The following is a 22,829-nucleotide window of genomic DNA, read 5'->3' as shown; positions in this document are numbered from 1 at the left end:
CCGTTCCACGGTCTCCGTGTGCGGGCGATGTACGTTCCAGTCAGCGTCTGGGACTGAACTGGCCTCGTGTGTCAGCTGTGTGTTACAGGAGGAAGTGGCTTTTTCTTGAGGAGGCAGGATGGAGACGCTCTGTTTTCCTGAGTCTCTTAAGGTTGGGATCAGCTGCCGCCTCCTACTGGCCACTCTTTAGTCAGCCAGAGCTGGCAGTCGGGCCGGGGTCCTCCATTCTGGAGCAGTGTTGTGTGATGGAGAAGGAGCTGCCCTTTGTACCACTCTTAACAGCAACCCGAGCGAGCAGTGAAAGTTGCGAAATTATGGTGATCATGGGGGCGCCTGGCTGGCTCAGTTGGAATAGGAGGCGCCTGGACCGCAGGGTCGTGAGTTCACATCCCTCATTCAGGGTAGAGATTAGGTAATCAACTTGAAGAAAATCTGCTATTCATAAACCAAGGCTGGTACAGTATTAAGAATTGTCTGAATGTTGCAGTTTCGTGTTCTGTGAAGTGTGAGTTCCAGAGGCTCGTGCTGGCGGGGCTAGGAGAAGACCGGCGTCCAGGAAGTACCCTCCGTCCTGACGTGTGGTTCCAGCTCTCACTTGAGGCCAGTTCGGGGTTTTAGTTATGAATGAGGTGGGCCACAGCCTATTTGTTTTGATCTGCTGTGAGTTGTCTGATCCATTTTCCAAAACACCAGACTAAAAAAGCTTGTGTTTAGTGTGATTTCGAAATTGAAACAGCTCTTACACCTGTCTGGTCCCTACAGAATTTGCGTGTATGGTGACAATGACGTCATCACTGAGTTTTGAGCCTTCTAAGCAGCCTGCAGGAGTTGCAGGAGCGCGCAGATGGGCTGTCCCGTGTCGCAGGCGAGCTCACCGGCTCAGCTGCAAGGGATCCGGCTCCTTTTCCTAGAGGGGTGCATCACTGAGCTCTGAGAGCCAGCGGTGTGTCCCAGGTGGCCAGGTGGGGGCGGGAAACAACCCTTAATCCCACCGTGGTATGACCTTTCTTACCAGATTGGTGCTTTTTTCATTAGGATATCCAGTATTGGTGTTTTGAGGAGAAACATAATTCAGCGTGTGCTACAAGCCTTAGAAAAGTTCATTCTCTTGGACTCAGTCCTGTGACTGAGCAGTGTCTCTTAAGGACATAATTAGAAAAACTCAAAAGATGTATTTGTGAGGATATTATTGAAGATCGAGTTGAGCATAGAAAATGAAAGGTTGGCTCAGTCCTAGAAGCACAGTATTCCCCTGGGGAAGGGCGGCCGTGGCTGGGGCCGGTGGCTGGGGCTGCTGCCCCCTGACCCATGCACCCCTGCCTTGGACTCTCCCATGGGGACCCCAGCAGAGAGGCGGCTGTGGATGGGGACAGGGTGCATGGCTGTAGCCCCCTCACCTGTGCCTCCTTGTTTTCCTGCCTCTCCCATCTCCAGCCCCTCTAAGTTTCAGCTTCACGCCGGGGGTAGAGATTACTTAAAAATGAAAGGGCAGGTTACCTAACAGTCTGTGTGAAGAAGGCTCTGTGGGCGGAAAGGGGCACTATGGACCTCCTAACCCTGCCTCTTCATCTCACTATTTCCAGGCTCAGTCTACATACCCCCCCCCCCCACTGCTCTCAGTGGGAGAAGAGCAGGGAGTAGAGAAACCCACCTGGGAGTGAAGTCAGGAGCCCTCCGGGCTACAGTAAACTGAAGGCCTTAAGAGGCCAGTAGGAGTCAGATTTGGATTGTGGGAAATGGGAATGAAATTTGCTTTTGACACCCTGAAGGGATTTCCAGACAAGAAAACCCCCAGGACCTGAAAATACAGCCTTGCTCCTTGGAGATGAGAGTCCAGTAGAGAACTACGCTGACCTGACCAGGAGGCCAGGTTGACAGGGCCCTGGGGAACCTCCAGGTGTTGGGGGGGGAGGGTGCTGTACCCGCGGGGGGGTCGTGTACCTGCAGGGGAGGGGCTGCTGTACCTGGGGGGGGGGGTCATGTACCTGCAGGGGGACGAAGGGGCCCCGACAGAACCACGGACACCGCGTCGTGGGTCAGCTCCGGCCCGCCGGGAAGTCCTGCCTGGCCCCCCGGGCCCGGGGACCCCCGCCCGGCGCGCACCCGGCGGTTTCCTGCAGTGGGGGTCTCCCCGGCCGCCCTGGCGCCCCCTGCCCCCGGGTGCTGCTCGGCCCGCGGGCCTGGGAGCGAGGGGCCGCTCGGAGGTGCGGCGGCCAGGCGCGGCGGGGGCGTGTGGGCCCAGCCTCTTCGGGCCTCCTCGCGGGCGAAGGCGGCCCCGGGGACCAGGCTCCAGCGGCACCGGGACGTGCTGAACCCTGGGGCAGCCGCCGGCGGAGCCGCCGCGGGGACTGCACGCAACTGCAGCGGCCCTTCTGGAGTGGGCGGGGCGGGGTCGCGAAGAGCCAATCAGAAACAAGAAGCCCAATTACGTGAGGATGGCGGATTCTGAGTGGAGGGACCACCGAGGTGGGGGCGGGGCATGGTTGCGGAAAGCCAATCAGGAGCTGATCCCGCCGGCCGGGGCGGGTCGGCCGCGGCCCAGCCTCGCCCCCCAGTACTGTACGCTGATTGGCGGCGCGGGTTAGCGAGGGGCCAATCAGAAGTCGGGGTTCGCGAGCTCCGGCTGGCTGGGGCCGCTGCAGGATCGAGAGCCGCTGGAGAGCCGTGTCGCCTCGGGATCACGGGTCGCTGCGGGTGAGCCGGCAGGGGAGAGCGGGGACCGCCCCGACAGCACTGGGGGTGCACCGGGGGGACTGTGGTGCGACTCTCACGCAGTGGCCTGGGGACCGGGCGGAGGGGCGGCCGTGGGTGGGGACGCGGTCCCGGGGCTGCAGCCCCCTGACCCATGAGCCCCCACCTCCTTGTTTTCCTGCCTCTGGGGTCGCCAGCCCCTGCCCGGTCCTGGAGCACCCCACTCCCCGCCCCCCACCCCATGCTCCAGCAGGAGGACCTCCAAAGCCCGCAGCCGCCCACTGTGGAGCCCTGGGCTGGGCACAGGGGTCACCGATGTTCCCTGGGCATGACCCCACTCTGCACCCGGCGAGGTCGGAGCAGGGGAATCGCGGGAGAAGGGCACTGTGCAGGGCGTCCTGAGTCGAGTCTAACCAGACTTTGTCCATCTGGCCGGGAGCGGGGAGAACCCAGAATAACTAACTGCGTTTCCACCAGGGTGTCTCAGCACAGTGCAGGGTTGAAAGTCCAGACCCCCGGGTGTGGGACAAAGTGTGTGGGATTCACGGGCTGCGAGTGGGGTTGGAGAACGTCTGCTCCCTGGATGCTTTCTCAGTCCCTTGGTAAAGCCCTCCGGCCTCAAGTGTAGCCGGACCTCCTCCGGGATTTGGATTCTCTTCCTTGTCCCTCTACACACCACAGACATCAGGGCACACACCACTGATGAACGTGTCTCTTTCCTTGTGCTCACTGACTTTGAGGAGCTGATGGTCCGTGCCATTACTGTTATCGTCTGAGTCCTTGTGTACAAAGAAAGGCAATCTTCAGCTTGGAAAGAAAGAACCGGAGAAGCATAGGAAGTCAGAGCTGCCAGGGACTCTCAGGGTGGACCTGTCCAATCCCTACTTAGCGGAGATGTGACCAGTGCGCCCTTTCCGAGGCTCAGCAGTGCTGCTGGGATTAATGACGCTTTGTTTCTTGCAACAGAGCAACTTTCTGCCCTCGGGTTTTTTTTTTTACTGTGTAGGTAAAATACACTGGATCAGCTCAGCTCCTTTTTGTACCAGATCTTCTTTTGACGGCGAGAGCTGCCAACACTGCTCCCCTCTCCTTCAGCGGCGCCAGCCCTGTTGGACGAAGGTCTGGGAACATTTTCTAGGCTGGAAGGGAGACAGGCCTTCCCCACTTGCCTCCTAGGTTCCTTTTCTCTTTAAGGGTTTGTACTTCATATCAAATTCAGAATTACTCTGACATCCTTAACGCTTTAGGAGTTAAAAAACTGTGAATCCAATTCATGTTGGGTTTAAACCTTGCAAGTATTTTGAACTTCAAGTATTCTTACTATTGGCCTTATATCAGTTTATACACCTCCAGAAGGAATGTTAAAATTTTCTGTGAAGTCTTAAAGCCCACGTACAATGTGATAGGATATGTTGGTTCCCACAAGTTTCAGGTGCAAGGATTATGTTTTGAAACCCCATTCAGGCTTTGTCACAGCATCTTAGTGAACAAGCCTGGAAAGCAAATACTCTGGTCAGAAAGCAAACATGGAAAGTGATTGGCAAGAACACAGTGACTGTGACAGGTGGTAGAAACTGGCCCGTGGCGGGAGCGGCTGGCTGCAGGCTTCTGAGGGGAGAGAAGTCACTTTGGAAAGAGGATCTATAGGAAGGCAGGGAGGAAGAGAATGGCATTTAGGGCGAGTATTCTTTTTTTTGTTTTTTTTTTTAAGATTTTATTCATTTGACACAGAGGGAGCAGTGGGCAGGAGAAGCAGGCTCTCTACTGAGCAAGGAGCCCGATGTGGGACTTGATCCCAGGACCCCAGGACCATGGCTGGAGCTGTGCACCCAGAAGTCCCTAGGCTAAAATTCTTGTCATCACTTGAGTCATCAGGCATAGACTTGGGACTGTGGTGGGGAGGGTTTCCTATGGGAGAGCCCCAGTGTGCCTCTCTGAATTTTATCCCCGTCTCCTCACTGGAGTGAGGTGAGCTCTGGCTTTCATAGATCCGAAGTGATTAGACGTTCGTGGGCATAGTGTGATCTGGGGAGCTCCGAGAAGGTCCTAAGGCCCCACCCTCAGCCCCTTGTCCTTGCCAGTCTCTCACAGGGACTTTTATTTTTTTTAAGGTTAAATTTACAAGGAGTGAGACCCACAGATCTTATCCTTAAGTTTCAAGTTTGGACGGATGTATGTATCCGTGTAAACCAAGCATCGTCGAGATCTAGACATGGCCCTCCAGAGAGCCCTCCGGAAGCGACAGCTGTTCCAGTTTCTGTAGATGAAAGCTTGCTCTTCTTGAGATGCTTCTTGTATGACGCCATCCCTTGAACCGCCATCAGGATCATGCCTGAAACGCAGCCCACCCGCAGATGTTACTCGTTACCTACAGCTTAGTATGAAGGGGGCATTGGAAGAAAGCTATTTTGGAAAAAAAGGGAAGTGAGGATGCATGGAACTCAAACATTTGGTTCCTGAAGGCTGTTCAGAAGCTCTTCTCTGTGGTATCTGTGTCACGTAGATGCTTTTGAGGGATGCCAAGTGTGTGCAGTTTTTTTTTAAAAAAAGATATTATTTGTTTATTAGACAGAGATCACAAGTAGGCAGAGAGGCAGGCAGGGAGAGAGGGGGAAGCAGGCTCCCTCTGAGCAGAGAGCCCGATGCGGGACTCCATCCCAGGACCCTGAGATCAGGACCTGAGCCAAAGGCAGAGGCTTAATCCATGAGCCACCCAGGCGCCCCATAGTGGTTTTTTTTTTTTTTTTTTTTTTAAGTAAGCTCCATACCCAATGTGGAGCCACTATGGGGCTGCAACTCACGACTGTGAGATCAAGACGTAAGCTGAGATCAAGAGTCAGACACGTAACTGATGGAGCCACCCAGGCCCCCCTAGATTTTATTTTCAAGTAATCGCTGTACCCAGCATGGGGATCAAACTTACAGCCCTGAGATCAGGAGTCACACGCTCTACGCCCTGAGCCAGCTGGGCAGCCTTGTGGAACTGCTCTTCATGTTTACTTCCAGCCCTTATTCTGCTTGGCTGTAGAAAAGTGATTCTTTGCAACGTAAAGGTCAACTGAGTTCAGTGTTAATTCATACACGCCAGGGGTGTGCTTAGTTCAGGGCTCTTTGGTGTTCTCAGTTTGGTACTTACTGCCTTGTGACTTGATGTCCTGAGCAGCTTCTGAGTGTCGGACTGGGAGGGTGTTTGTGACCGTGAGCTGACATGCCTCGTGTCCCGGAGCGCCCTGGGGCATCTGCACGTGTCCTCCAGGGCTCACACCGTGCCTCGCACACCAGCCCATGCTTCTGGACTGGAAGTGTGCCTGGTGAGCTGGACGGTGAGGTTATGATTCAGCGGAACTGGTGGGCAACAGAGTAAGATCCCTGGATCTGAACTTATGTTTTAGCCCCAAGCTGTCCCCTCTGTCAAAGGGACAATAGCATGGGTCCGGGGTCTTGGTGTGTCTCGGCAAAGTGCTCCTCCTGTCGCGACCTCAGTTTCTGCTTCTCCTGTGCTCCTCCTGTCGCGACCTCAGCCAGGAATGGGACTAGGGCGTGCCAGGGGCTTTCCTCCCTCCTGTCTGCGAGGTGAGTGTGAAAGTCATCTATGATGCAAGGATATTTATTCACCTGCCCAAACACCTCTTTCTTTATCCCGTTTACGAATTTAATTTTTCATCTTTACGAGTGAAAATTAATAAAATATATAGAATCAGGAGTGAGCAGCATGATGGGTCTGTCTTAAGAAAAATCACTTAAGTAAACGTGTTCATTGTGTGTCCTCTTCCTAGTCGGTCTGTTTTCCCGAGACGTGATGTCACACGGAGACGATCAGCAACCCCAGGCTCTTGCGAAACCGACTTTCAGTGACGCACAAGCCTCTGCGTTAGTGGAATCGTTATTTGGGTTAAAAGTTTCCAAGATCCGGCCACTTCCCAGCTATGATGACCAGAACTTTCACGTGTACATTTCAAGTGCCAAAGATGCCGCAGATGAGCCGACAGAGTACGTCCTTAAGATAAGCAACGCCGAGTCCAGCAGGAGCCCAGAGCTGATTGAAGTGCAGAGTCACGTCAGCATGTTCCTGAGAGCCGCTGGCTTCCCGACGGCCTCCGTGCATCCCACTGCGGGAGGCCACCTCAGCTCTCTCGTGTCTGTAGGTAAGAGCCCGCCCACTCACCGTCACCGCATCCACATACGTTACTGCATTTGAACTCCAAGTAGAAACACTGGGAATGGGTTAATGGCTCCGGGTATAGGCGTGGGGGACATGCAGCCTCCCCAGAGTGGAGATCGGGGGCTCTGATTCACAGGATCTGCTGTAACTCTTCCCCTCAGAAAGGACTTGACGGGGGCACCTGGGGGCTCAGGTCGTGATCCCAGGGTCTTGATCTCGGGGTCACAGGTGACCTGGGGCACCCTGCTTCCCAGTCCTGCACGTCCTCTGAATCCTGGGGCCACCGAACAGTCATGTGTACGTGGCTGGCTCTGGGACCCTCAGGTCTGTCCACCCGTCCTGTGGACCCCGTGAAGCCTGTGTGTTGCTCCTTTCCTGTGACATCTGTGGTTCTCCTGGTCGTAATGACCGAGCAGGACAGCCCCGGCCATCTCCCTGAGACGTGACGGCATGTGCTTGCGTCCATGCAGATGGCAGCTCTGGAGTCGCAGGCTACCTGCTGAGGCTGCTGTCCTACCTCCCAGGGACGCCTGTGGCCGAGGTTCCCAGCAGCCCCCAGCTGCTGTACGAGGTCGGGAGGCTCGCCGGCAAACTGGATGAGACCCTGCAGGTAGGACGTGGGGCTTTGCTTGCTTCTAGGACCTGCGTACTTGTTGAGTTGTGGTCTGTTTCAGTTAACAAACCCAGGGCCAGACTCCCTTTCTCCTCCCAGTGCCGCCTGTGGGCTGTTAGGAGGGACTAGGGCCGCTGCTATGGGCACTTCTTGACCGCGAGGCCTCTTTCCGCCAGCCCTGCGCCTCGCGGGAGTGTGGGCAGAATTGCCCGCGTTTCCAGGCGGCCCCTACACTCTTGGTGCCGCTCCCAGAAGACTGTCCGTATTTGCAGAGTGGGCCCCACACTGTCTGGCCAGCGAGCGAGCTGCCGGAGGCCTGGGCGGACGTGTGTCTGTGTGGTGGTGGAAATGGTACTGTGAATGACGAGTGTGCCCTGCAGCCGCCCACAGCACGTGTGTACGTGCCCCTCGGCCGTGCCCGGCTCCGGGAGAAGAGGAATGTGCTGGGGGCGGGGGGGGGGGCACGCACGCCCAGAGGTGGTCTGCGCTGTGGTCTGCATGAGGAAAACACCTCCAGGACCCCCCGCTGAGTCCTGCTTATGCCACAGGCCACGCGCCTCTGTGGCCCGGCCGCCCCGCTCCCACCGTGACTGTCCTCACTCACCACGGTTGCCTCCCTGTGGTCAGGCTCCTTCGCCCATTTACTCTTTGTGCCGATTCAGAGTTACTTTCTACAACTACAAATCCAACCACGGAGCCTGTCAGCGGCTTCTTGCTGCTTCGATGTGGAGGCCAAGGTCCCCGTGTGAGGCCCCGCATGCCCCGTCCTGCCTGCGTCCCCACAGGGCCTCCGTCCGTCCGTTCGTCCTTCTCCACATCACTCCTCGTGGATCCCCGACGGGCCACTCTGTCTCACGCAGCTTCGCGTGCGTCTTCGCACGTGCCACTTTCCGAGCCACCGGGACCCTTCCCCGTGCAGCCAGACTCCCTCGGGCGCTGCCCTCTGGGAACTGCCCCCTGGACCCCTCTCTTCCCGAGCTGCGCATGAACGATCCCTCGTTCCTCTTGCGACTTCTGAACTCCGACCTCCTGTCGCTGGCCTTGCCGAGCAGCGTCCTGGCCACCTGTGCCCCGTAACAGACCATCTCCAAACTGACACCTTCAGATGTGGATTTATTTCTCATGTGTCTGTGGGTCAGGGTGTGGATGGGGCCCCACATGCAGCTGCACTCAGCAGGGTGCTGGGCCGGGGGCTCTGTGGTTCTCCTCCACGTGGGCTCTCGTCCCCAGGACGGCCCCGCGTCCTCACCACAAGGCAGCTGGTTGCCGAGAGAACAAGATGGGGACAAAATTGGAGACGGATGCTTGTCAGATTATGAGATACATTGTCGTGTATGACACGAAAGGGTTTAGGAAGCTTGGAGGGCTTTTATTTTTACTTCCTGGGTTTTTTTTTTTTTTTTTTTTTTTTTTTTTTTTTTTTAGTTTAAATTAAGTTATGACGTGATGTATTATTGGCTTCAGAGGTAGAGATCAGGGATTCATCAGACGCGTGTGACAGCCGCGCTCGTCACCTCATGTGCCCTCGCCTGGAGGGTCTCCAAACGGGCACAGATCGCGACATTGCGGCACTCCGTGGACCAGTGCGGCGGACAGGCTGGCAGAGAGCCAGAGTGGGCGGAGCATGTCTAGGAAGCGAAGGAAGCATCAGAGAGAGGCTGACTGAGGGCCGGAACCCACGGAAGGTTCAAGATACATGTTGGAGACGGAGCCGGCCGGATTTGGTGATTGATTTAATGTTCTGCGATGGGACACGGAGGGGCTGAGGAAGACACGGGCTCTAACATGTGTGCTGGGACCCGGCACCGCACACAGGACAGCAGTCTCCCCTGACGTCGGTCACAAGGGACCCTGTGCCGCTGGGGAAAGCTCGCCAGCCTCCGCGGACCTCACACTGTGCCCCCTCATGGCTTCCGGTGTCCTTCCCTGTGGCTGCTGCTTTAGAAGAGTCACGGAGCCTTAGTGGGAGCTCAGTGAGAGGAGGGCCGGGGCACCCCAGCCGTGGGACGGAGGAGGGTCCCATGTCCTCTGTCCCAGAGCCCCTGGGGCTGAGCGGGAGACTTCCTGTGTGCCTTCTGTCCCCGTGTGCCGTGCAGGCGTGTCTGGTAGGCCGGGGAGGTGAGGTCTGGCTGGTTTTCCCATCTGACAGCCTGTGCCCCTCCCCTGGGATGTTTGCATTTAACATAGTCATGCCGTGGCCCCTGAACTCTGGCTCGGACGCCCAGGAGCCGGAGCTGCGACGCTCATGCTCGGCGAATCTGTACCGGGCACCCGTTACGTGTGAGGTCTTAATTCATTCTATTCTTTCCGGTCTTCGTTCGTCAAATGACTGCGCGGCTGGTGCTGGCACTCGGATTTTACTGCGAAGGAAACATCTGCAATATTAAGCGGAAGAGCCTGTTGAGACCCTGCTGTGTCTGACCTTGGGGCCAGGTCCTGTCCCGCTCCTCCTGCTGGAGCCCGGGCCCTTTCCCTTGGGGTGCGTGGCCGGCAGCACCCTGTTTTAGGAGCCGGCCCAGAGCCCTCCCCGGGTGGACCATGGCTCCGTCTGTTGTGCTCTTTACAACGAAAAGGAAGAAGAATGCCCGGTAAACTTTCCAGTGTTCTGAACAGGGTCAGCGTTCTTTCTCTCCTGTACCTTGTCCACTCGTACCTGCAGTCCTGTCCCCCAGGGGCATGGCTTCTAGCAGCATTGTCATGCCGAACGTTCCTGTGACCGGGAGTGGCCCTTGGCACGTCACGCCATCAGGAGGGTCCGACCGTGTCCCGTGAGGGTAACTGGGCACTGGCGAGCTTGACTCTGCCAGGAGGACTGCCGTCTGGGGGGCGGGACCGCCGTCTAGGACTATGTGGCAGCCGGTCAGGTGGGAGACGGCCTGACGTCATCACTGGAACCAGGGTCGGGGACACGGGGCAGAGACAGCTCAGCTCGGCACCGGGAAGCCCGCAGAGCCGCTTCAAACGCCCGCAGAGCGCCCCCGTGAGAGGTGCTCTGACCGAGGCTACTTAGCAAGTCTGTGGTGGTGACAGTGTAGCCTGGGGGGTCCAAACTCCAGGCCTCAAGAGTGGATGGCAAAATCCACTAAGAGGAATGTTTTTAAAGAAGTAGAATAAAATCCAAAACCCAGCATACGTTCCACGAGCTGGTCCACGTGCTGCTGACGGAGGCCTGTCTCCTGGGCTGCCCTCGACACGTCTGTCTCGCTTGAGACGTCACGCCCAACAGACAGAAGGCCCCTCAGCACCCCCTCAGCCCATGAGTAGTGACTTCCCTCCTTATCCTGGACTCAGTTTCCCCTTCTGTGCAGTGATGGGCAGAGCTGTTTCGAACTCCATATAGAGTGGCCCAAGGCTAAAGGCCCTGGAATTCTAGAATTTTCTATCCTGGGAACATTCATTTATTCAGCAACGGTCGCTGGAGCCGCGTGTTCTGTGAGCCGGGCACCGTGGTAGGTGCGGGAACGTGGAGTGAGCAGACGGACCAACCCGGAGTGCGGCCCTTGCAGGAGCTTCTGTTCCCATGAGGCTGGAGAGTAAGGCCAGAGGGTGAGCTCCGGAGAGCGGTAGCTGCACGTGCTGTGGGCTCGCGGGGAAGACATCAGCGCGGGAGGGGCAGGCAGGACTGGAGGAGGCTGACGCTTCCGGTGCAGTGGCCGGGGGGCCTCCCACAGAAGGAGCTGGTGGACGTTCACTGCCTGGCTGTGTGTCCGGGGGAGCAGGGAACGCAGAGGCCGTGAGGTGGGGGTGTGCAGGTGCGGTCCTGCCCCCTGGGAGGCCTCTGTGGCTGCAGGAGAGTCCGTGAACATAGTAGAAGGTGAGGTCAGAGGTCACGGCGGGGGGCAGGCCGTCGGGGTCAGCAGAGTTCTTTCTCCCGGCCTCCAGCTCCCGCCGGGGGCTCCAGGAAGTCCCCCTCAGCTACGGTGAGATAGGGACGTGCCCTCAGAACGACGACTCCTGGTCAGGTGTGCCCGTGGGGGGTTAACGGAGTGTGTCGGTGAGCGCGGGGGCGCCGCGGGCCCCTTGGACGGAGCCTGGGAGGGCGGTCTCTCGCCCACCAGCCCTCCCTCGTGGCCGCTCTACCCGTCCAGACTCTCAGTGTTCCTTGTCTTCCGTTTAGAAATTCCGTCACCCGAAGTTAAGTCATCTTCGTCGGGAGAACTTCATTTGGAATCTGAAAAACGTCCCCCTTCTGGAGAAGTACCTGGACGCCTTGGGCCAGAGCCGAAAGCGGGAGATTGTCGTACAGGTCATCCAGCTGTTCAAGGACGAGATCCTGCCCAAACTATGTCACTTCCGAGAGTGTGAGTACCCCCGATCGGGGAAGTGTTTTGCTTGCTGTTTACACTGGCATGTTGAGAGCCTCAGAAGAGCGTGGGCATACGACTCAGTTTCACCAAGTCTCAGAATGTAGCCGAGCTTGCTCCTGGTGCTTTAAAGAACAGTACTTCTACCTCCCTTAAAATTGCCACATTTGAGATCCTCTCCAGACCTTACGGGATCACACCTTCCCCTCCCTACTGAATTCGTACTCACGACATACAGATTCATAAATGAGGGGCTGTGACATTCTGCATGTTTTCCACTGTTAGATGCTATCAGATGGTCTTCAAGTTCTGCCACCTGCTTTTCTCCGTCCGACTGATCATTTCCTATGGGTAGTTCTAGCGCATTTCGCCCATTGTTGTGCTGAGTAATACCCCTTACTACTCAGGTATGCACCACCCTTTATTTCAATGTACCGTGCTATTTTGAGTCTCTTCTCTTGTCGATGGAATTTTAGGTTGGTTTTTGTTGTTGTTCTGTCGTGGGGTTCCAGTGAGCATGCTAGTGTGTACCTCCTTATGGATGTGGGCGACAGTTTCTCCAGGTAGAAGCAGCCTTTGACGGGGCATGAAGCACGGGTCGGAGGACCAGGCAGGAAGGGGCACTTGCAGCAAGCCTGATGAAGGCAGCAGCCTCCCTCCTGCCTCTGCTTTCAGTAGGGCCCAGCTCTGGCTGCCTTCACAAGGTATGGAGACGAGGTGGGGGGCTTCCTACAGTTCTGGAGGCTGGAAATGTGAGGTCCAGGTACCAGCACGCTCCGTTTCTTTCCCAGGCCCAGACACCTTCTCTCTGCGTCCTCACGTGGTGGACAGAGAGCGCTGCGCTCTCCCTCAGTGTCTCTTCTTAGAAGGGCACTAATCCCTCCATGAGGGCCCCACCCTCATGGTGCATCTAAACCCGATTACCTCCCAAAGACCCCCAGCTCCAAACACCACCACGCTGGTCGGTGGGCTTCAACGTGTCGGCTGTGGGGGGCCATCACAACTCCATCCGCAGCGTTTACTTCGTGTAAACATAGCGCAAGGCCGTAGCATAAAAACAGAGTTGACTTCCCCCATCAAACCAGCACCCTCCGCTCAGCTTCACGTCGTGAAAATGGTATCCACCATTCACTCGCTGATCTCACCGAAAACCTGGGAGTTGGCAGCCTTGACTTTGTTCTTTGTCACACGCTTCACATGCACTCGGATTCTCCTGGTTCCCGTTTCACTTTCCCAGCTTTACTGCTCCGCCGGTCCTCACTACCCTCAGTTCTCGTCTCTGTTACCGGGTGCGCGGCCCCACACGCACTGAGGTAGGACTGCTGGGCCATAGGACAGGTCTATGTGCCGCGTGACGAGACGCTGGCACACGGCTTTCCGGGGTGCCTGTGTGCCTGTGCTCTGCTGTTAGCAGAGGCTGCGCGTATCCACCGCTCCCCACCCATGGTGTCCTCACAGTCTGACCCTCGCCAGTCCCGTAGGAAACAGCGATTCCTTCGGTTTTGCTCTGCAGTTCCCCATGTATTGGCCATTTGGATAAACTCTTTCGTGAAGTGCCTCGTCAAGTCTTTAGTCAGTTTTTCAACTGGGATTTCCTTCTCATTGATTTTAGAGGTTCCAGATAGTTCCTGGATACAGTTCCTTTGTTGGTTATATGTGTTGCAAATATTTTGTTCCGTTCTGCCTTTTTGCTTTCTCTATGATGTGTTTTGATCAATGGTCCTGAATTTCTTGGTTTCAGGTATATCCATCTTCTGCTCCTTGGTTAGTGTTTTGTGCCTTGGGCAGACATTTTTCCGTACCTTATGGTCCCGAAGATATTCTCCTGCATTATCTTACTAAAGTGTTACAGTTTTTCCCCTTCATTATATAAACTGTCTGAAATTTCTATATAAACTGTCTATAAACTGTCTGAAATTTACATATGGTGTAAATTTTTCTTGTGGTTGGTAACTTTTTCTCCAGCATTTATTAAAAAGCTATCTTTACTCGCTTGGCTTCACAGTACCACCTCTGCTATAAACCAAATGCCTGGGGGCTTTCTGTGCCTGTTCCCTTTGCCCTTCTGTGCTCCAGCACCGCACTGTGTGTCAGCTCGGCAGGGTTATGCTGCAGTGACAAGTGGCCCGTAGGGTACTGGGTACTGTGCACTGTGGTAGCAGAGCTACTTTTGACTCCAGCGGCCTCTCCAGCGTGGACTGTCTTGGGTTCTGCTCTGCGGACTCTCACGCTGGGACCGAGATGCATGGGACGGAGTGCTGCTGTAGCTGGGGAAGGGGAAGCTGGACACGGTACGTGTCTCTTGCATCTCTGCCCTGAAGTGATGTCGCTTCTGTTCAGTTCAAAGGGCCAGAAAGTCACCTGGCCACACAAAACTTCTTGAGGAGCAGAGAAGTGCAACCCAGCATGTGCCTGGAGGGAACGTAGCTGGAATATTTGTGGGTGTTTCTAAAGATTACCACACTATCTTAATTTTTTAAACTTTTAAGGTCTTGTAGCAGGTAGAACATGGCCACCTTCTGTGGCCAAGAACACCTTCTTCTTCTCTCATAAGAGGGTCTTGGCTATTTTGGGTTCTTTTTACTTTAAGTACGTATCAATTTTGGAATCAGCGTGTCATATTTTTACAAATTTTTGTTAAGATTTTAGTTAGGTTTGGATGGAATCTCCATATAAATTTGGAGGAAATAGGTAGGATAGCTTTTTTACACTTTTTTACACTTGTTTATGTTACACTTTGAAGAGCAAGGAATCTAATCATGGGCCCGTCTCTGCACTTACAGAGATCTGTAGAAGATGGTTCTTAGTACCCTTCTGATGTGGATTTCTCCTGTAGCTGCACTGTGGGTGGGGAGCACGGGACCCATTGGCGCTGCCTGGGAGAGCTTCTTCACTGGTGGAAGTGCTCTGTGTCCGCGTGGTCCATCGCAGTAGCTTCTAGCCGCCACGAAGCAGCTGCAGTGGGGCTGGTACCACTAAGGAGCCAGAGCCTCGTTTTATTTAATCTGAATGACTGTGAATGACGTCACATGGCCGACGACTACCGTGTGGGACAGAGCAGCTTTACGTGACTTCAGGACTCCCAAATTTGTTAAGATTTACTTGATGAAGCCGCATTTGGTAAAGTTAAAAAATAGTCCATGTGTGCTGAAAAAGAAAGTGTGTTCTGTGGTTGTTGGGTGCAGTTATGTATATGTTAGTCGGTCAAGCTCGTCGCCCTGTTGTCTAAATTCTCTATTTACGGATATTTTTGTCTGTGTGTTCTAACAATTATTGACAAGTGTATTTTAAGTCTCTCACTGTGATTGTGGATTTCCTGTACTTTTTGTGTATCTCTGTCAAAGTGTGCTTTGTGTATTTTCAGGCAACATGCACATAAAATTAGGATTGTTACCTTACTAGCGAACTGAAGCTTTCGTCGATACAGTTTCTCTCTTTACTCTGCCTCAGTGTCCGCTCCCTGGGATACCGTACAGTTGTGCGATCCTGTCCTGTACTCTCGCCTCTGTCTGTTCCAGTTCTTTCTTTTCTTCTACTCCTCTTCTTTTGACGTCATCGTTTTGGAGGTCATTCTTTTCGTGACTGTATTTCTTTCTGTCCAGAAGTTTGGGAGCTGTATTCCGTCATATATGACCCTGACTCATCAAAGTGTCGTGTGATCCCAGACAACATAGGGACCTAAAGATACCTTGAGTGCATTTATGTCTGTCCTGGCTTATAAGCCACTGATTTGGTAAGCGTGGTGAACATACTTGGGGCCTCCAGAAGACAACGCTACTGTTGTTTCATAGTCAGGTTTGTTTACATTTACTTGTGTGTTGGTTTTCTCTCCTCCAGCCTCAAGCTTCCTGCCTGGCCTCATTTTGTTCCTACCTAGAACACATCCCCTAGCATGTTCTCCAGTCTGGTTCTCTAACGGTGAACTCTCTGATGTCACCTGTCTGAAAATGCTTTTGTTTTCTCTTCATCCTTGAAGGATATTTTCACAGCCTATAGGACTCTAGGTTTTGGGGTTTTGGGATTTTAGGTTCCACTCTCTCCTAGCTTCTCCATTCCTGCTGAGAGGTCAACTGTTGGTCTGCAGCCTTTGAAGACCACCTGCCTTTTTCCCTTTGGGGTTCTTGTAGGATGTTCTCTTTTTCTTAAATGATTTTTTTCTTAATATGCTTGGGTTTCTCAAACCTGTATATGGATATTGTCTTTCATCAGGTGTGGGAGCTTCTTGCCCAGCCCCATTCTCTTTCCTTCTTTTGGGCTCCCATTAAGTTCATGTTCACTCTTCTCACTGAGTATCCTGTGTGTCCCTTCTTGTGTGTGTGTGTGTGTGTGTGTGTGTGTGTTTCGTATTTTTCTGTGCCTATGCTGCATTTTAGATATTTCTCTACCATGTCCTCTAGTTTATTGATTCTTTCTTAAGTTATGTCTAGTCTGTTATAGCCACCCACTGCATTCTTCTCTCATTATGTTTTCCAGTTTTAGAAGTTCTTTTTTTTTTTAAGATTTTTATTTCTTTATTTGACAGACAGAGATCACAAATAGGCAGAGAGAGAGGGGTGGGGGGAAGCGGGCTCCCTGCTGAGCAGAGAGCCTGATGCGGGGCTCGATCCCAGGACCCTGAGATCATGACCTGAGCTGAAGGCAGAGGCTTTAACCCACTGAGCCACTCAGGCACCCCTAGAAGTTCTTTTTAAATTAAAAAGTGTTTTACATTATTTTTTGTTCCCATATAGTTACCATACAGTGTCACATTAGTTCAGCTGTACGATACAGTGATGCACCATTTCCACGTATGACTCAGCGCTCATCACCGTAAGCGCACTTGTCAGCCCCTATCACCTGCCTCCTAGAAGTTCTTCCAGTTATTTTTCTAGAGTCACTACCTCGTGTCCAGAGAACATACTGTATATCAGCACGCAAGGAAATCAGGCACCATGAGCAAGAGCCAAAAGAAGCTCATTTGAGGGGCCTCCGGCCAGCTGAGTCCATAGAACACATGACTCTTGATCTCAGGGTGGTGAGTTCAAGCCCCATGTTGGGTGTAGAGAGGATTTAAAAAACAAAAAATCTTAAAAAAAGAAACTAACTCAAAACTGAACCGAAGACTCTGGTAACCAGAATAACTGCTCTGTCCTCCTGCCTCTCTGGACCTGGCCATGTGAGCAGTGGGTTGAGAGCAGACTTGCCATCCTTTTGTGAGTTCGGATGGTTTTTCCCTTTCACGTCATGTCACGTCACGGCCTTTCATGTCCTGTGGTGAGCCTTCTCCCGCACTCAGCAGGCAGCACGTCCAGTTCCTGTTCCCCTAAGGGGTAAAGCACATTGCCGACCTGGAACACCGTCCACAGACCCGAGGTTGCGTTCCTGCTCATTGCATTTCTGTTCTGTGTTTTATATAAGTCGATCTTGTTCTTGAGGTTGGCTCTATAATTTCTCTTCTTATTTTTGTCATTACTATGTATATTATACACAGGAGGCTTATCAGAGAACTCACTCACTCTGCCATCTTGATCAGAATGCCTTCTCTTTCTTTAATTCTCAAATTCAACAACTTTTTTCATTTTCCCCCCAGGCATTGAATAGCTCTATCATTTTTTGATAGGCCAGTAGACAAGGGATAGAAGCAATAAAATGCTTGCTTAAGTACAGATTGCATGCTTGAAGAAACGTAACTCAGTGGTTCTAAAATCCCATTTGATTGCATAAGATGTACCATTCCTTCACCTCTGAGGAGGAAGAAACCTTGCCAATGAGACTGTGACATGGCGTCCATTGTATCATGCGTCCCAGTTTCACAGATGTGTAGTTCAGAATCTGTGGTTTACAAAAATGTTCATTGTTTCTGCATGTCACCCACTGGGCTAAATTACTTAAACACGAGTTACGTGATCCCAAGTCACCTAGAAGAAATCGCCATCGTACTCAGGAGTGGATGTTACTTTCTATCACGCACTTACGGGAAAGTACGTGACTCACCGCTTCATGCTCCTGGACGTCCCTGTGTCTCCCTAATCCTTAGCCAGGGTTTTAAATCAGAATTTCTCAGACTGTTCCTGAGGGAAGACAAGTGTGGTTTTTCCCCAGCGCCTGCTGCGTGGTCCTGCCATTTGTGTCTGGGTCACACCCTGCACTGCACACGACTGACTGTGGGAGTCCGGTAACACCAACCTGGTCTGTATTCTTAATGACATGCACGATCACACTCTTAGATGACAAATTGCTATAAACACTTTCAGTCTTTTCTAAACATGCTCAATGTCTGTTTTTATCTCATACACACTAGTGAGAGTTTGTGGACCATCAGTGACCACAGACCCCCACTTTGACTGGTACTGACTTGAGATATCTGTGTCTAATCTAGTAATCAAAGGACTGAGACAACTCACAATTATTTGTCATCAGACTTCCTTTTTTTTTTTTTTTTTAGAAATCCTAGGTTAAAATAAAGACACATCTGGCCCATTCTAGGACTCTTGGCTTTTTCTTATTATTTTTCCTTTTTAAAAAATTTATTTTTTAAGCCCTCTCTACGTCCAACACGGGGCTTGAATTCACAACCCCAAAATCAAGAGTTGTACACTCCACTGACGAGTCAGCCAGTCTCCGTTAGGACCCTTTGTTTCGTACGATAATGTGGATATACGTTTATTCCTTTTGAACACTCTCCGTTCATTCTGCCAGCAGTCAGAACCAGGTGTTTGCAGCGGCCAGCCTGCATCCTCTAGCCTCATACTGATCAGAAGTAAAGCAAATACAACCACTAAAATTAACTGCTTTTTTTTTCCCTTTCAGAGAAAATTCTTTTATTTCAGGCAAAATAGGGTTTGACTCTCCCTCTGGACTGCTTGTCACAGCTGAGTGGTGATGCCCCAGGAACAGGAAACGGACATAGAAGGAGCTGGGAATTTCATGTTTGCCCATGGCTTGATTTTTCTCCTTGTAGGTGTCAATCATGGAGATCTTAATGACCATAATATTTTAGTGGAACCCAGCAAGTCAGCCTTTGGTGATGCCGTGTACCACGTGTCTGGCATTCTGGACTTCGGTGACATGAGCTACGGCTACTACGTGTTCGAAGTGGCCGTCACCATCATGTACATGATGATTGAGAGCGAGAGTCCGCTGCATGTGGGAGGTCACGTCCTTGCAGGCTTTGAGAGCGTCATCCCGCTGACACCCGTGGAGAGGAGCGCCTTGTTTCTGCTCGTGTGCGGGCGCTTTTGCCAGTCCCTGGTCATCGCGGCGCACTCTTGCCAGCTACACCCAGAGAACAAGGACTATCTCATGATCACTGCGAAAACCGGCTGGAAGCGCTTGCAAGAGATGCTTGACATGGGCCGGAAGGCTGTGGAGGAAATCTGGTTTGAAACTGCCAGGTCCTATGACTCGGGGGTCTCCATGTGACTCAGGGAACCTTCACGTGAGCTCCGATCGTGGAAAACCCAAGGGGACCAAATCAAATTCCATGAAGGTTTTTCCTGTTCGGTGAGAAATGAACTCGTGGAAGAGACCAGCCTGTGGAACCACGAAGGCCTTCAAGCGATCTCAGGACTGCTATTTACATTGTATGCAAGTGCCCGCGAGCAGGTGCGTCCCTCTGGGGTCCAGCTTGCCTCGTGGGTAGAACATGCAGAGGGGTGGTTTTGACTCAGATCATCTCTCAAGAACTATCCAGCCCTGAGCTCAGTGACTGTGCTGAACGTTAAAAGGAACACACGTGTATAGATAGATTCACGTATTTTAAATAATTGGGTGTAACACAGGGACCTGGTTAACATAGACCCAGTTCCGTGAAGCCTCCTCCCGTCCCCCCGCTTTGCTGAAACCCCGCTGTGCTCTGTCTTCGTTGTGGCACGTCACTTGGTATCATGGATTATGGCTATCACGTGGGAGCTCTTGGAGGGCAGAGACTACGTCAAAGTATTTTTTTCTCTTGTCCCTTTTTTAATACAGCGCTTTCCTCATGGTTTCCAAAGATATTTGCAAAATGAACATATGCTGTGAGAAAGGTGTGAGAAGGCACAGACTAAGAGGCAGCAGTGTTCATAAGAAGGGTTCACATGCTTGAGAGGGCAGCAGTTGAAACTGGGCCTGGATGGTACTGGACCTGCCCAGAAGCCAAGGGAGACCTCCGGGCAAGGCTGCAGACTCCTGAGTGAGGGGCCCGAACATCACTTCGTTTTCAGCTTGAGACTAAGAGGGTCTCTCAGCAGATACTGCAAAACAGCCATCGCTTCTCCATCTGTGGAGTGGACTCATGAGATGAAATTCAGGTGTGGTTGGTAGGGATATATGATGAATAACAAAGACACTCCTCTTACTCTACCATTCAGGGGATTACGAGGGTTTTAGAGCAGAAGGAAACCCAAACCTATATTTATTATATCACAGTATTTTACATGCATTGTCTCATTTAATCTCCACAACAAACCCATGAGGAAGTAGTGCTGTGATTAATCCCCATTTTCTTACAGAAGAATCTGCTTACAGAGCCAGGGTCCCAGTCGTCCCTTCTCTCACCCTCCGTGCATGCACATGTGGACACATCTGTGTTAGAATCGAACGAGATCACTCACATGAAAACACTTATGCTTCTGAAATTTAAGGCATTGTATATATTTTTAATAAAGATTTCATCATTATTTTTTAAAAGTAACCTCTCCCCGCAACTTGAGGCTTGAGCCCTCAACACCAACATCAAACCGACTGAGCCAGCCACGCGCCCCAATTGTTTTTTTTTTTTTTTTTATCTAGCTTGACCATTCCAGAAATTGGGGACCAGAAAAAGGAACGGAATTGTGGATTTCACTCCCGGACCACTGTTCATTCTCTTGAACCACGAAACTCTACCGATCTCCTTCTTAATTGCTCCTGCAAACATGGGTTCTCCTTCACCGAGTTCCTAATGCAGATGTTGCTGGCCATGATCTTGATGTTTAAGTACGTACGGGCTTGCGTTGATAGTGTACTACTTGGTGTCCGTCCTTGCTTATCTCCAGTCAGTTCCCTGTAGTTTTAAACTCTGGTGGCATAGGGCTGCCTGGCCAGCTCAGTCGGTGGAGCCTGTAACTCTTGATCTCAGGGTCATGAGTTTGAGCCCCACATTGGATGTAGAAATTTTTTAAAAAATAGATAAACTTAAAGACAACAACAACAACCATGTCTTTGATGGCATAAATCGAATAGTATTCATTTTCTGTTGTTAGCTCCATGCCAGGCCCCTGGCACCCCCTTAATAAACTGCTGGAATAAATGCATTTCTACAAGAGCCAATCCCTAGTCCTTTCATCCACGGAGGGGAAAACCCAGTTCTAGATTTGAGGATCAATACCAAATGCACAGCAAAGACTCTGCTCTTGCTTTTTCTGTCCAGGCTCTTGTCCCCTCCAGGCTACAGAAGCACCTTACTTTCTGGTATTCTTATCCTTAAGCTCTCCAACCTAGCTCCATCCTTTTAGAGACAGATTAAAAACTCCATCTGCATATTGCCGTGTGACAATTTCACCAAAAACTTAGTGGCTTAAGTCTCAGTCATTAGCATCTCATGGATTCTGCAGATAGAAACTCAGGCACCAGGGCAGCTGGTCTCTGCTCCCCAAACGCTTGGGCCTCTGTGATCTTGGGATTGGGGGAAAATCAGTGAGGATATCAGCAGTAAACTTCACTCACGTATCTGGCAGGGGATGCTGGGACCTCGTCTAGGTTGGCGGCAGAACACCTCTCCACATTCTAAGAAGGAGCATCCCAAGAGGACAAGACAGCAATCTATCATGTTTTATGACCAACCGCTGGAAGTCACAGCATATGACTTCTGCCGTAGTCACAGGCCCAGGGGATTCAAGGCGAGGGGACACGGGACCTCGGAATGGGAAGCATCCATACCACACTGTAAAAGGAACATGTGAGGCCTCATCATCCTAAAGCATCGCTTTAATGCTCCCTGTGACCTACAGGGAAAAAACTCTGGCGTTGGAGGTATCTACGGATCGGCCTGGTGTCTCTCCTCCTTCCCTTCCTTTGCTGTCTCCTTCATTCCGCTCAGACTCAACTGCTCTGTCCCCCAAACTGATCAAACTCGTTCTCCTTCTGCTCTTTTGTCTCACCAGCTCTTTCTTCCGTCGACCTGACCTTCTGCCTCTCTCTTGGGCCTGAGAACGCATAGTGACCCACTGGCGAGGGGCCCTGTGCCGTTTTGCCTGGCTCACCTCCTCCTGTGCCCGGGAAGCAGGAGAGACAGCAGAGGCCTCACACGGCTCATTCCCAGGCTGCCTCCTTCAGAGTCCAGTCCCCCAGGAGTAATTTTCCATCCACCTGAAGAGCCCGGAGCCCCTGCCCTCTGAGGCTCTCCTTGGAGGGGACTATAAGCCCATGACTCCGTCTTAACCCCGATCTGGCCAACCGTGCGGCCCAGGGCAAGTTAACGCACCAACGCTGGGTGGTGGACGGGAGGACGGGAGCCGCCGGGGGCAGGGCAGAGGGCGGCACCGGACAGACCGCAGACGGGGTCGGCCGGGCCGAGCGCCGTGCGCGCTGCTGGTCGGCAGGGCCCTAACTCGGGCGGGCCGAGCGGGGAAGAGGCTGAGACCAGGGTGGGCCCCGCCGGGGGTGCGTGAGCCCGTCGCGGCCCGCTCCGTGTGCCCGCAGTGAGAGCGGGGGGCAGAGCCCCGCAGGCGGGACGCAGCGCATCTGACGGGCTCGGGGCCGGCCCCGCGAAGAGCGCACGGAGCAGCGCACGGAGCAGCGCACGGCCGCCGGCGGGACGCCCCACGCGACCAGCCCGCCGAGTGTCGGGGAAGCGGCCGGGGAAGGGCCCGGGGCCGGCACCGGTCACAGGGTCCGCGCGGAGGACGGCCCCTTCCGGAGCACAGCGTCCTCGCCCGGGGCCCTTCCGACCCGAAGGTGCGTGGCCATCGGGGGGCGCGGGGTGCGGGGGGCTCCCGGCGCCGCCGGGGCACAAGACCCCGGGCTTCGCGGAACCGAGCGCGAGGAGAAGCCAGCGGCCCCGGCGCGCCTGCTGTAGCCGTCAGCTTCGGCCCCGCCCCCGGACTTCCGGGTCAGCTCC

General features: G+C 53.2%; 1 protein-coding gene across 4 annotated transcripts; it reads left to right on the top strand.

Annotated features, from left to right (window-relative positions):
• Positions 1-566: 566 nt before the first annotated feature.
• On the top strand, positions 567-21,035 carry HYKK (hydroxylysine kinase). Of its 4 annotated transcripts, none has more exons than XM_059179763.1 (5): positions 567-629; positions 6,468-6,836; positions 7,324-7,463; positions 11,584-11,767; positions 18,711-21,035. In XM_059179763.1, the coding sequence occupies exons 2-5, from the start codon at positions 6,491-6,493 to the stop codon at positions 19,169-19,171; spliced, it is 1,131 nt and encodes a 376-aa protein (XP_059035746.1). In that variant the 5' UTR covers positions 567-629; positions 6,468-6,490; the 3' UTR covers positions 19,172-21,035. The 4 variants fall into 4 exon arrangements, with proteins under 4 accessions (XP_059035746.1, XP_059035745.1, XP_059035747.1 ...); XM_059179762.1 differs by lacking the exon at positions 567-629 and adding an exon at positions 2,598-2,694; XM_059179764.1 differs by lacking the exons at positions 567-629; positions 18,711-21,035 and adding exons at positions 5,336-6,264; positions 18,560-18,699.
• The last annotated feature ends 1,794 nt before the right edge of the window (positions 21,036-22,829 follow it).

The sequence above is a fragment of the Mustela lutreola genome, chromosome 7, assembly GCF_030435805.1.
Source record: "Mustela lutreola isolate mMusLut2 chromosome 7, mMusLut2.pri, whole genome shotgun sequence".
NCBI classification, from domain to species: Eukaryota; Metazoa; Chordata; class Mammalia; order Carnivora; family Mustelidae; genus Mustela; species Mustela lutreola.
The sequence above is the reverse complement of the archived record's forward strand: the minus strand, read 5'-3'. Positions and strand labels throughout refer to the sequence as shown.